We start from the raw sequence: 14,836 nt of genomic DNA on the forward strand, positions 1-14,836 counted from the left end.
GATAGATAGATAGATAGATAGATAGATAGATAGATAGATAGATAGATAGATAGATAGATAGATAGATAGATAGATAGATAGATAGATAGATAGATTACTTTATTCATCCCCGAAGGGAAATTAGGTCAAGGCAATTATTTGTTTTTTTCACGTGCATGTAAACGTACTCCAGCTCTGTCTCTAATCAATCAATAACATGGATGCTATGTTATCTTGTATTATTTTGACTCAACCGTACCGTCCGACTGTTTTAAAAAAAACAGCTGAAAACACATTATTGACTCGTGTGTTAGTGACATCTAAAAACAGCTGCTTCAACAAATCAATCAGTCTTCTAAATATATATATGATGCATTGTTCCAGATAGAAGTCATGGTCTGGGAAATCCAGCAACTTGCGAAGTCAAAAACTAATGTCATGCATGGTTTTAGTCTCTTCAGTGGATTAAATTAGCATTAATAAAAAATATATTAGCTCTTGCATTATATGTAAAGTTTGGTCCTTGAGTTAATAATCTTAAGCTTTTCAACTTTTGGTACATATTATAGATATAGACAATATTATGCACTGTGAAATATATTTTTTACTCCACAATATGTCCAGCCTTGCCATTTACGAAAACTAAAACGCTTCACACGTGTTGATCTGTGAGCACTGAGTAATCCAGGAATCTAATTCTTCGTTTCTGTTGCAGTAACAGCCTGTAAACAGGAACATTTTTCACAATCCTGCCAACTTCTACTTCCGTCGCATCCTGAACAGATTAACCAAAAATACTTTAATTTGACTTGTTTCTGCCGTGTCCTGTTTTACATTTGTTTAAATAGCAGATGACAAACTCTTGATCGGAGTGTGCGTCTAAAAATAGCAGCAGATGGTCCTGTTTTGCCGTCTTTCCTGCAGAGAAATGCTGTGGCCTCTTCAGTGACATTATTGAATTCCTGTGTGCTGCTTCACCGCAGGCCGTCATTGATCTACTTCATCTATGCTGAGTTCAGGGAAGCTTGTGTTAATACTTTCTCTTAAGTCATTTCGCATCTTTGCAAATTTATTGACAGCTCAAGAAAGAAATGGGGTGCACGTCACTTCATAATAACTGTTGTCATGTGTAACCGCATGGCTAATTTTAACTTGACATTTCCTTATTTCCAGTGAATCATGTCAACATATCTTTAATATGTTCCTGAAAGCGGAGACTCAAGTGTTTGTCTGATGAAACTGATGTTTACAGCCTAAGATGATTTGTGATGTCTGCCTTTAGATGGGCCCTTAAATTTCATGATATCAACAACAACATGATTGAGCAAAGGCTCATCGCTCATAACTATGTGGCTGTTCCTTCTTTAATTGAGCTTAACGTGACCCCACTCAGGTTTCAGTACAGCAGAATACTTCCACATGTTTAATATATGCGCATAATCACAAACTCTGAGGACGGAAAAATATGATGAATTTATATAAAACACATGAAACATCTGTCAGTTGTAGTGTTTTCATGGAGGAGTCTGTCTTTCAGCGACCAACAGCTTTCAAGACTGGGGGATGTGTGTTAGTAAGTCAACTGCACCATCTAGAGAAACCAAACAGTCAGTACAGAGGTGCCGCACATCTACTGTATGTGAAACCTTAAACCTTACAAAGAAATTGTACTGAGATGGTGTAAAAAAATACCACCATTTAATCATTAAACTATTATTAGCAACTAAAGAACGTTAGGGGCATTATAAGAACATTCATTTTAACAACTTATAAAAAACTAAGCTACTTATCCAAGTAGTTTACAGCTGTAATCTAAATACTTGCAGCTCAGAATTTAAGAAATGACTTAATGAGTGGTGAAACACCTTCACGAAACCCAGGAAGTCTTTGTTTCAACTTTGCTGAAATATTATTATGTGCAGTATACAAAAAGACCATTACGTCAGAGATTTGTGAGGAAAATATAGTTTGAATATAGTTTTATTGCTCTGTTGTTGAATTTAATTGAACATCACAAAATAATCATGATGTAATTCAATAATAACCAGAGCAGTTTCTTCTTCATGTGATGGCAGACACCCTCATACAGTGTCTGGGTCACAGCCAGGCCAGCATTCAAATGGTCTGAGAAGCTCAAACTATCAACTAACAAGTATGTTACTCATAACATCTAGTTGCAAGAAACATCTGAACGAGCATGAGTTGAAAATCAGAGAAATGGGAGAACAATATGAAGAGGTGAACTTTATGAAGGAATTGTACCAAAAGAATTAAGTAAGAAAAAAATGGAAAAGGTCAAGAAGGGGGGTTTTCTGTTGAGGATTCATTTTCACACATTTACACAGTTGTCAGTGAGACAACTATAATCAAAACACTTCCCTATTGTTTAGTTATTTATTCTAAGTTCAGGCCGTAGCTTGCATGCATTTTTTTTTTTTTTTTTTTTTTTTTTTTGCTGCTGTTAATGATGAAAGTTGTTGTTGTTGTTTACAGGTGAAAAATTCAGATTAATAACTAAGTGGATTATCCACTTCAAACAGGTGAGATGCAGGGAAATATAAACCTTTTCGCAGATCAAAGTACCTCTGCAGTGCAATGTGTGTAATTTAATGTTGTGGTGGAGGCTGCCCCCTTGAGGTCAATATTCTACCAGACTCCTCCAGAACATCAGGTCCATCTGCAGCAGCTATAGTTCTGCATAAATCCACAAGAGGGCAAGAGTGAGTCTGAATAGTTCATGTACTACTGGGACTACAGCGCTCAACAGTGTAAACACCACACATGTAGTGATGTGACACACAGACACACACGCACATGAATATATGTATTAAAGAGATATTAGAGAGATGATTCTCAATATTTTCTCTTCTCTTCTCCTCCTGCCAACATAGGAACATAGGCAATTTAAATCCTAAAAAAAATAATATAAAAATAAAGCAAAGACAGCCGGCAACCAGCAGAAACGTGGCTTGTCTCAATGAAGAGTCAAATCAGATTTCCCGATAACCAAAGTATCTACCGTCTGAAACTCTGTTTTTTAAATGCTAAAGTTCATTTTCTGATAGTCATCAAATATTAATGGGGCCGAGCTGCTCATCAGCATCCAGTAAAGTCTGACACACATAAATTCACTGTAATTTCAAGCATGTGACCTGATGTGTCACAGGCCACTGTTTGTCTCAGGTCTCAGGGGGGGTTGTTGGAGTTTCCTTGTAACCGGAATTAGCTGTGAAGTGCGACCTTGAGGTGTGAACACGGAATACTAAAGGTCCGGCTTGTTTCGAGAACAAGTCTCTTTGCACTTTGCACCTCGTTTGCAAATGAATATCTTAACAAATAAATCGGGATTTACGTGTGAAGCGTGGCTGGAAATCGATGAATTCCCACAGTAAAAGTAAAATCCAAATGAATGTTAAGCGTGGCAGATCTTGAGGGTTTAATGGGAAAATGAGAAACTGAATAAATAAAGAGAATTATCTGACATTATTAATTTTTTTTTCATGACACGAGCTACAAATGCACTGCTCTCACTATAATACGGAAAAGCTCTTTTATTATAAAATAGATCTGTGCGCAATTACGCACAGATCTTTTCACTTGGTGCGCTCGTGGACGTGTTGCTTTGGTTTATTGCCCGTCCGTGCGGCCTGTGCAGCTGATAGGCCGTGTTGTTAATTTATTCATGGAGCTGAGAACTGATGTTCAGGATAGGCCCACTGTCAGGTGATGACGCGCTGCACTACATGCGCAAGGGGGACAGCTGGGCCCGTAGTCCCGGTCACTCTCATTTGGATGCAAATCTTCAAGACTTGAGGAGTTAGCTGACGTCAGGCAGGCCTTAGTATACCTTTAGCTTCTTGTCAACAGAGCCACATCATGTGAGACTTGAGACAGACTGGAACTACGGCGAATTTCACATTGGGAACCCATTTGGACTATAAACAGCAGAAGGATTGTTTTCAACAGTTGCAGGGCAACAATGTCGCCTTGAGATAGGCCTCATTTACCCCTTTACTGTTTTAGCTATATTTTATTTTATTTTTTTTCTTCAAATCATGTATGTGGGATACCTACTGGATAAAGAAACCGGCATGTATCACCAGGGGCCAGTAAGAAGATCAAGCATTAATCTGCCTCCACAGAACTTTGTTTCTACGCCACAGTACCCAGACTTTACTGGATACCATCATGTGCCAAACATGGATACGCACGCACAGTCTGCGGGGAGTTGGGGACCTTCATACAGCGCCCCAAGGGAGGACTGGGGAGCATACAGTCTGGGACCCCCTAATACTATTCCTACACCCATGAACAACTCATCTCCTGGACAGGTTCCTTACTGTTCAACTGAGTACAGTCATATGCATCCTCCGGGATCTGCAGTTTTACAACCGCCACCAGACAACGTTACTGTTGCACAACTTTCTCCTGACAGAGAAAGACGCAATTCGTACCAGTGGATGAGTAAAACTGCTCAGTCGTCTTCAACAGGTGAGGTCATCATCTTGAACACTGTGAGAAAAAATATGCAGTTCATGTATTTACTCTGCTATAGGAACAAATGATTGGCCAAGGATTTAGTTTTTTTTTTTTTTTTTTTTTTTTTTGGCAACTGTTTCCGTTTGATCCAGGATTTTTCCTGTCCCAAATGTCGAATTAGTTTAATGACAATGATTCTTCATTTATTGTTGCCAAAATGTCAAATGCAGAAAATGGATATAACTTGGGAAAAAGTCCTGTGACATTTACACTGTGCGTGTTGATTACATTTTGGTTAATATATGATTTGAATGAGAATATAGATGATTCTGTAAATGACTTGGCTTCTTTGAAAATTTTTAACAGAAATCGGTCACCTGTGCCCATAAATTATTCCCATATCTTGTCATGCTTTTAAAGTTAAGATGGTCTGAAGGCCAGGAGCCCAGTCTGCCGTATTCTCTTCTGAGGGAGAAATTTGTAAAAGGTGTGAGGAATCGGCGCCAGGCCCACTTGTGATGTTAATGTCATTATTCCTGGAGATGTGAGGTCGACTTCCCTGTTACATTGTTTGGTGTTTTGAGTGTCATCCGTCATATCCAGGCAGTGGCCTTTGGTTTCAACACCTCTTCACTTTGATATGCGCCAATCTCTCTTCCTCTCCAAGAGTTATATTGCCGGAAAGAGTGACGTTTTTCACAGCTAATATCTCAAACGTTGGTTACTACATACTGTATTTTACAGTAGCGCGTATTTCAGATCGAGTTTATCATTTTTTTTAACATTTTCGACATATTCTGGTCTCTTCGAAATTATTTTTTATTTTCACAGCACAACACATATGTCTTCAGTAATTCAGATATGAAATGTGGACATGCGCTCTTATAACAGGCACGTAAAACTAATCGAACAATTTCACATAATAACCTGCAGCCTGTAGGTGTTGTTGGTATTTTACGCAGAAAAAAATAGCAGTTTCTACAGATGTGTTCTTATCTCCCGTGTCTCTTTTTTACTGGTCAGTGGAGAATCTGGGTCGTGGCTGTTTGAAATTCAGTGTGCTCAAAGAAAGATCAAAAAGCTCAATTTGCGTATCTGTAGAAAACGCGAGGAGATGTGGATTTCAGGCGCAGCTAATAAAGATGCTTGTGCAGATAGGCCGGTCCTGGCATGCAGCCTGCTCCGTGGAAATCTTCCAGTTCGACCACTTAACCGCTGCCAGATGCAGGCAAAATATTCACGCGGTGTTTTGCCTATTTCTCACCTTCACAGGTAAAACAAGAACGAAGGAGAAATACAGGGTAGTGTACACAGACCACCAGAGGCTGGAGCTGGAGAAGGAGTTTCATTTCAACAGATATATCACCATCAGGAGGAAATCTGAACTGGCTGTGAACCTCGGCCTCTCGGAAAGACAGGTAGGTGTCTGTCAGACAGTAGATCTTGCATTTAAGAAATATAAATGAACCCATGCGTATTAACGCATAGGCCTCTCGTACCATGTAAACTTTCCCCCCAAAGTAGCCCACAATATGAGGTCAGTAATGTCATGTCTGTTGAATATGTCTTTTTTCTCTCTCTCTTTTTTTTTTTTAGATTAATGCAACGAAAATCACATTCTTATTCTTCGCTTTACCATTTTTTAAATTATTTGGCATTGCCATGGCTAACGTTTGGAACAAAAAGTAATTTTACAGACAATAAAATTGCTGACATTACAAAAAAAAATCCCTCCGTTTGCTTATATCATTTTGATAGTCAGTTAACGAGCAGCATCACATGGCAAGCATTATTCAGATTATTTATATTTATTTATTTATTTAACATCTACTTCTGTTTGGTCTTTTTATTCTTTTAATTTTAGCAAAGCCCATGGAATACAGCAGAAATTAAATAAAGCAGGAAATGCCTCTTCTGTCCCTATTCAATAAACACTGTCAGTGATAATGTTTTTATGTCCAGGCCATTTTTTTAATATAAGTATTCTCTTTTTTATTATTATTCTTTAGTTTTAACTTTATTTATCACGTCTATGGAAATCTTTGATATAATGTCTCATTAGACATTCCTATATGTAATCTCTCTTTATTAAGGATTTTGGAATATCATGCCTATTGAAGGAAACAGACGACAACACATGTATATTTAATCATTTATTTTTTTATTTTGTGTGCCTTTTCAGGTCAAGATTTGGTTTCAGAACCGCAGGGCCAAGGAGAGGAAGCTAATCAAGAAGAAGATGGGTCAGTCTGACGGCAGCGGCGGCTCTGTGCACAGTGACCCGGGTTCAGTGAGCCCTTTGCCGGTGCCTGGATCTCTTAGTCCCTCGGAAATGCACGGCTCTCTGTACCCTCCTCAGGGAATGAACACCTTGCCATCTATCAGGAATATACAGCAAGTTACTGTGACTCAGTAGAACAGTTCACCCTCTGGACCATCTCTCCTAACTGAGCACTCCGACACTCCGCTGACAGGACACTTGATAGGCAGCCAGAGGATCTGGACTCACGTCCTGAAGCACAAAGCTGCGGATAAACATTTGATTTATAGCAACGAAATGCTGGAGGCTCTTGAAATATTGCTTTTTATAGAATAGTTCTAATAACGTGGGGATTGCAAACTGAAAAAAAATCGACGTGTTTCAAACTTAAAAGCTTTAAAATTGTTTGTGAGTTATTAAGATATAAATATCGTTTTTTGTATGTGATAAAGTGTATGTGTTTGTGAATAAAACGAGAAATCAGGGACATGCCAGTGAAGTTTCAAACTGCTTCGACGTTACAAATCATTTACGGACATTTTCAGCGCCGCCTGTGCACAGAGCAGCTGTTGATGGTGCGGGTATAAATGTCGTTTAATGGCAGCTTTCAAAATGTAAATAAAATGCTTTTTTGCAGTACACCTGTCATTTGTCCTCATTTCTAACATTTGCGCAAATTCATTTTCTTTTGCATATTGTCAGATACTTAACACATAAGACCAAATATTTCCCGCTTGGCTGACAAGCCACAATTTAAGATACACAACAGTTAAACGTTTTGCGGATTACCGTGGTAATGTGTTTTCTGCACAAGACAGATTTGTGTTAAATTTCCCTTAAAAATGACCTAAATTGTAAACATATTCTGTAGGCGGAGAGCTACTTCGGGCCTGTAACAGTACCAATGTTAAAATGCAGTGATGGACACATGTATCAGTTGGTTCTTTTATTTAAACATTCAGAAAATATTTTTTTGTTGGAAATCAAAAGACTCACTCGCCCTTGCAGCAAAATAACTATACTTTCAGGAGTAGATCTATAGTTTAGTCTACATGATGTTTCTAGGACTTTATCTCAGAAATTACTTAAAAACAAAAACTGAAAAAACAGCCAGATAAACTGTGTACAAAATAACATGCAAACTATGAGAAAGCAACAAAGTCTACAAACTGATATAGAAGTGTCTGAGGCTTATTGTTGCCCGATGTTCTGAGCATTAGTCTCATCTGCCTTTTAAAATACTTTTTGTCCATTTAAAATATGTTAAACGGCGTATGCGCAACCATGAGGCGCGATGTGCTTTCAGATGTCTGTGTTTTTAGAGGGGACGATTGCTCGATTGCTCGTGTCTATTCAAAGCGTGGAGTTCAGCTGAAGTGACCTGTTATGTGGCTAGACTGGATATTTTGGAGACTCTTCCTGTCGTTGACCATGTCCGATCTGAAGAAGTTCATCAGTTATCCCTGACACAAGATGCAGGACGTCTGTCATGTCTCACTCATGTCTCCTTTATGAACAAACACGCCGTCTCGGCGCGCTCTCGCTCTTGCGTTCCGTGCGCGGCCCCGCGGGAAGACGTCATGAGCGTCTTACTACCCAACATGGCGGACTTTGATACCATTTATGAGTTAGAAGACGAAGAGGATGAACACGTAGTGAGTGAGGAACACTTGCCCAGATACTGCCCGGAGCCCGTGGTCATGCGAGGGGCCGGGCACATCACAGTGTAAGCAGAACCGTGTTTGTCGCAGCTGTCTGTGCGTGTGTCGCTTTGTTATCCTTTAGCCTGCCAGCTAACGCAAATCACAACAGTTAGCCATATGTTTAGCCGAGGGGACGGCTGGTTTGGACACTAACGGGACATTATTACGACAAAAAAACTAACGATAACGGACGGGCTAAACGTTTCCACGGCAACTATGCGTGTGTTATATCAGCAGCCGTTATTTGTGTCTGTCAAGTTCACATGTTGTGTCGCTGGCTAGAAATATTGTGACCGAGCAAAGTGTCATCACCAGCCTCGTGTTTGTACCACACACTATTATCTTGTCAATGTCACCGACGTAATCATAGTTTGACGCTTCTTCATTATGAGCCTTATAATTGTTTACATGGGGTCGTCAGCCCATTTGCTACGTGTACTTGATGGAAGGACTTCATCAGGATGATTAATGGAGCATAAAGCTCTGAGACCAGTGTGATAGTATCACTGTCATCTAGATCAAATCCTCATTCATCACTGCCAGCAGTTTATCCAAGTTGCATGTGGATAAAGCACAAGCAAGTCGTTTTTTTGAACACCAGTCATATTTATAACGTGAATTATGTGAATTGCTATTATTAAATAAGCGTCACTAGTGTTAAAATTGCCAAAATACATCCTTATACATTGCTGTCAGGCTACTCTATGTGGACTTTTCAACCGTGCAGTCTTCCTCAGGTTAAAGATGAAGGTGTGAACAGACCTGCATGTGTAGACAAGTGGGGACGAAAAACCACTAATCATATGTGAACTGGATAAACATCTGGACTCTTCCACCGTTAACATCTTCACATCAGGAACCTACAGTTCCTGATGTTACAACACATATATTTCTAAGCTATAGCCTCTACTTTCAAAAGCCGTACACTTACTAGCCAGTTCTTTAGGTGCATGAGTGCAAATGAATACATCCTGATATAACAGTCCTGCACTAAATGTTAGCCCCATGAATGTTATGATTTGGCATCTGTTTAAAATAACAGAGAGAGCTGGTGGTTGAGCAGTGAGCCAGGCTAAATAACAGAAACACTGTGATTCCAGTTTAAAGGCACCACAAACTAATTCCTACAAATTGATCTTATGGTTCAGTTAACTCCTTTTTTTACACTGTTTCCACATAAGCTAAATATTATTATAACTGTCATGAACGCAGTTAGAATGAATTAGTTTTCATTAGTGTGTCTGATAAACTGTCTAGTGAATATATGTGGATTTTATCCCAAACTGAAAGTAGCAAAAACATTTTAGTCAACTATTAATATACATTGGGAAGGCACTGTGTAGATATGAGTTATACTGGCAGGCCACATTTATTGCATAAATGATAAAAGAAATGTAAGGATGATGCCTGATTATTTAATTGCAGGAAGCAATCTCACAGTGTCCATTTCATTGTTGCATCACGTCTAACAGAAACTATAAAAACAGAAATACATTGTATGCAATGTTGTTGTGTGATAAGGCAATATATTGTATATATATTTCTGTTTCATATTGGTTACATTTTCATCTAAAATGTTTTTTTTTATTTTTTTCAGATTTGGACTGAGCAACAGATTTGACACAGAATTTCCGTCAGTTCTCACGGGAAAGGTACAGTTACTTCTTAGTTCTCTTGCACTTCAGTCGCGCAGGCAGCTCTCTGTTCAAATCCAAGTAGGAAGAATGAAGCAATTAAAGCTGCACTGATTCCTTTGTTCCTTTGGGCCTTTAACAGCCCCGACTTCCTCAGATCACCCCTTTCAAACTTCCCAGAGTGGTGTTGATCTGATGGAAATGCATTATAAGTAACGTACCACGCTGCATAGAAAGGAGCCTGAATGTACTGCTGTCCAGCCCTGTCAATGAGTAAGCTGTCTTTGGGGCTCGGTTGGCGGGGACCCCAGCGCTTTGGATGGTCCAGCTCCGGGTGATAAAATAATGAAATGAAAAGTCTGCTGCAGACAAGAAAGGAAAGCTTCCTGGGTCGGACGCAGAAACACAATAAGGCTGCAGGGGTAAGAGTAGGCCGAGGGAAGTGTGGGGCAATAAAAAGTACCTTCAGTATTGTGACCCAGGGTGACATGTGATAGATGAGGTCACAATTATGATGATTGAAGGGTGCAGATCAGGCCCTGCTGGGCTTTATTCTGAGGTCTTTGGCTGTTTGCAAAGAGACCTTTGCATCCTGTCATAAAAGATTACGACCCCTGTTTTATGGCGTACAGACTCGGTGAGGAATGAGCATCCATTCAAGTTGTTTAGCCAGCGCTGCCACAGGCATTGAGCTTATCTCTCCTTTGAGTCCCTCCTTGCCTTGAACGGTCTAGAGCACGGTTAGCAAGTCAGGGGCATAGTATGTGGAGATCTCATCTCTGGACAACATCTGTAAATATCTACCTTTTGGTTTTCGGAAGCTCTTTGATCTTAGTGCACATGTTCCTTTTGATCAACTGGGAATCTTTCAAGTCAGCAACACTGAAGCACAATTATCTCACTCACTCTTGCTTTTTTTTTTCTCTTATACTTACATCTTTTTTTGGATAATTTCCCCTTCTGCACAGCCTGTCTGTTCATTTCCTTTCTCTGTGTTTTTAGGTAGCCCCAGAGGAATTCAAGACCAGCATCAGCAGGGTGAACGCTTGCTTAAAGAAGAACTTGCCTGTGAATGTGAAGTGGCTTCTTTGCGGCTGCCTGTGTTGTTGCTGTACAGTAGGCTGCAGTCTATGGCCTGTTATCTGCCTCAACAAGAGAGTAAGTCGCGGACCTCCAGTGACACGAGTCGGACAGTTTAACTCTCCCTTGCATCAGCGCTGATTACTCAAGGGCTGTTGTGGCAATTCATCTGGTTTAAGTGTGGAGGGCCATAACAGCTCGTGTTCAATTAGTGGCCGTGTGTAGAAATGATGCATTGCGCCGCGCAGCTCCTCTTGCCCAAGTCAAGGGTGCGTCATTTAAAGGTGGTGTTACCACTCAGAATTACTGACGACAAAGTGGAAATTACTAGCTGGTAAATTGGGAGTTCAGTCCATAAACCCTGACACTGTGGCTGTTTACTGTTACCTGTTAAAGTGTTAAACTGAGTAATGAGTATTTTGCTGCTCGCATTAATGTGCACGTGTTTGTCTTCTGTTCCCAAAGACGAGACGGTCTATCCAGAAGTTGTTAGAGTGGGAAAATAACCGGTTATACCACAAGGTAGGAAAGACTCCACTTTATCACCTGTGTGAAAGTGCTTAATTGAATGTGCGCAGTCTGAGTTGAGTATCATCGTGATGGAGAATGACCATTAATCTGTTTCGTGAACTTTAACCCGTCACATAAGCTGTTTGAGTCAGATCTGGTGCACAAGGTCCGAGAGGACCATGAGGTCAGCAGTAAAATGGCCGTGTTAATTTTGTTTTGTCTCGCAGCAACAAATTACCGCTAGTAGCTGTGCAAAGGTATAAAGGAGGCTCTTCAGGGTGTCTGGCCATAGTTTGACCTCAGTGAGACCAGACAGTCCCACTCACACACAAATTCCCCCAACACTGAAGGGGAGATTTCAGACAGATTTTCCTTTGTGTGTTTGTGTGTGTGTGTGTGTGTGTGTGTCTCTTTGTGTCTGTGTCTCTTTGTGTCTGTTGGAGTGTGAGAGAGATGGTTGTTCATTGTGTTTGTGTCTTTTCTTCTCATCAGCTGGGGCTGCACTGGAAACTCAGTAAAAGAAAATGTGAAAGCAGCAATATGATGGAATACGTAAGTAAGCCATTGCAAAAGTTCAGTCGTTTTGGATATTTAGCCAATAAAGCTGATTCTGATTCTGTAATTTGTCTAGTAAAATGTTGAAAGTGACCCTTATAATTTAACAAAGCCCCAAAGAAACGTCTTTAATGTCTTGTTTTTTAGTTTTTTTATATCAACAGTCCAAAACACAACGATTTAACGTATCATATTTTTGGTACAATTTAAACATTTAATTCTAAATTTTAAGTTATGTTCTTCAAAAAGACAATTTTGTTCTAATCATAGTCTCTAAAAATATTAGATGCAAACCTTAATATTTATTATATAAGTTTTGCCCTAAAGATGATCAGTTTTTGTTGTTTTTTCTCCTCAGGTGATTCTTATAGAATTCTTACCCAAATATCCTATATTCAGACCGGACTGAGGAGGCTGGTAACCGACTGGATGTGTGGCCCTTGAATCTTATCCCTAGTGCCTTGTATATACAGTATGTTGGAATGAGGGTCTGCGTCGACGTCTCCTGTGACGACCCTGTGCATCTCCCAGTACCTTGTACATTAAGCAACACTGTCACTTTGCTTTAGAGCAGATTTTGCACATTTTCCCGACAGAACTCAACATGTCCCCTTTGTCGCACTCTGATGTGTTTTATTATTTTTTTTTTTTTTGTTACATGTGAAAAACAAGCAAAACTCTCAAAAAGTGCATTTACCCCAAAGAACAATCAACCTGAGTCCCGTTTATGATATCAGCAATCCCTTGCAAAGAATGTGATGCCTCCACCCTCTGTAACTATCCTTGCCTTATGTATGATTTTTTTTAAGAATATCTCTACATGTAACTGGAGGAGGAAGGCTAAGGGTAATTCAACAAGTCCGTCGATTCAGACGCTGTCTGTTGCGTTTCCTCTCTTTGAATCCAGTTCTTTGCAGGTGGACGGGATGGTTGAAGTTGCCTAACGTACAGTGTACGTCATCACTTGCGTTTTGTCTTGACATCAATCCTCTGTACATGGGAACTAGCTAGTACCAGAACTTGACCTGTAAATACCATGTTAGAATAAGCTGTACAGTGATATACCATTGTTTACATAAAAGTTACTTAGCTCTTTAGTTTTTTTTGCCAGTATATTGCTGTACCATAGTTTCGATTAATGAAAGATGTCTACATACCTTTCTAGTTTATATGGACCTGTTTACCTTGTAAGCCATATAGTGACAATGTACCTGATGCCAGAGTTAGGACTGATTATTGCACTGAGCCTGGAGGAAGGTCAGGATTTCAGACTGTATAGTTCATCCTGAATATTCATCCGTTGACAACAGCAGTGCGTGTTACAAAGTGGTTTTTGCCAATGAAGATGAGACTTCGGTGACTAGTCATCCGTCAAAGCTGGAAGACTATGATTTGAACTCTGCACTTCCGTATTTTTTTTTTTTAATTTTTATTTCAAGTCGTCACGACTTTGTATTCATTTTGTAGTTTTGTATTTCCCCCCTGTGCCGTGTGTGGTCCTCCCGATGTGTTTGGAAGCGCATACATCTACAGTATGCGGTGCATTGAGCAGATGGTTCCTTTGTTTCAGTCATTCTCTCTAGTGTTAGTATTACTTTCCTGAATCTTAGTCAACAGATTGCTGCATTGCGTTGTATTAGAGTGCCTCTGAAGTAGTTGAAGAACCACAGAGAAGTACAGGTTCAAATCTGTTCTCCAGTATAAAGGAGATTTTAATCCTCTCCCCAGTATTGTCCCTGTTACTATTCTTGTAAATGTTCGTCATGATGACCTAACCCCTATGGAGAGAGAAAATAAATGGTTGATTTTGATTTTTCTTCGCTGCTTCTTCTTTCATTTTGATACCACTGAAATAAAATATGATTGCTGACCTCTGTGATTGCGCTTTGACCACAGCCTGCTGCCGTACTAGCAGAACTGTGGCTATTTGTCATGTTTAACAAGGTGTTGAGTCGTTAACTTTAACAAGACAGCCTGCAATTACTCAACACATTTGTACAACTGAGGAATGCTGTTACCATAACATGCTGCTACTTCCTAATGTTACACACCAGCGGCCAGAGAGCTGAAAATACTACACCGTGTTTCTACTGTATCTCAACACAACCCCCAAAGTCCTGCACCGGTAGGCTTCACTTCAGGGTGGTGGGTTTTATGATCCTTTGTGTTGTTTGGTTTTTTGTCTTCACATTCAGAGCCTTCTGCTGCTCAGACTGTTAATTGATCCACCACCATTAGTTAATTCAGATCAGATTTATTAATTGTAGTGCAATTTATTTAGTGTTGAGGTGGTTGACCACAGCTAACAGTGAAGTAATTCAGGACATCATAAAAAAAAAGAAACTTATTGTCATTGTTTTGTACACTCTACAATCTTAGGTTTAAGTAAGTGCAGACTTACTCCATATCACTGTCACTATGTTGAGTGTGTGTGTGTGTGACTTGAATGTGTACTTTATGCATTTCTGTCAAGTTGTACTGGTTTTACCGTCTTGTGTGTTTGCATGTACAAACACCAGTGTGTCTTCGTGTGTGATATAGTGTCCATACAGCTTTTGTAATTTCTTTGTACTGAAATGGTAATTAACCTTTGTGATTACATATACTTGCTTAAAAAAGCTCAGGAAGTAATAACA

At 39.7% G+C, this 14,836-nt stretch overlaps 2 protein-coding genes across 2 annotated transcripts; both read left to right on the forward strand.

Annotated features, from left to right (window-relative positions):
* Positions 1-3,771: 3,771 nt before the first annotated feature.
* On the forward strand, positions 3,772-7,309 carry cdx4 (caudal type homeobox 4). The gene is made up of 3 exons (XM_047585481.1): positions 3,772-4,470; positions 5,731-5,876; positions 6,641-7,309. The coding sequence occupies exons 1-3, from the start codon at positions 4,035-4,037 to the stop codon at positions 6,872-6,874; spliced, it is 816 nt and encodes a 271-aa protein (XP_047441437.1). The 5' UTR covers positions 3,772-4,034; the 3' UTR covers positions 6,875-7,309.
* Positions 7,310-8,298: 989 nt separating this feature from the next.
* chic1 (cysteine-rich hydrophobic domain 1) lies at positions 8,299-14,011 on the forward strand. Its single transcript, XM_047586067.1, has 6 exons — positions 8,299-8,444; positions 10,019-10,073; positions 11,058-11,213; positions 11,601-11,657; positions 12,138-12,197; positions 12,559-14,011. Exons 1-6 carry the CDS (start codon positions 8,299-8,301, stop codon positions 12,607-12,609), a joined length of 525 nt encoding a protein of 174 aa, XP_047442023.1. The 3' UTR covers positions 12,610-14,011.
* Positions 14,012-14,836: the final 825 nt, after the last annotated feature.

The sequence above is a fragment of the Mugil cephalus genome, chromosome 5 (assembly GCF_022458985.1).
Source record: "Mugil cephalus isolate CIBA_MC_2020 chromosome 5, CIBA_Mcephalus_1.1, whole genome shotgun sequence".
Lineage (NCBI taxonomy): Eukaryota > Metazoa > Chordata > Actinopteri > Mugiliformes > Mugilidae > Mugil > Mugil cephalus.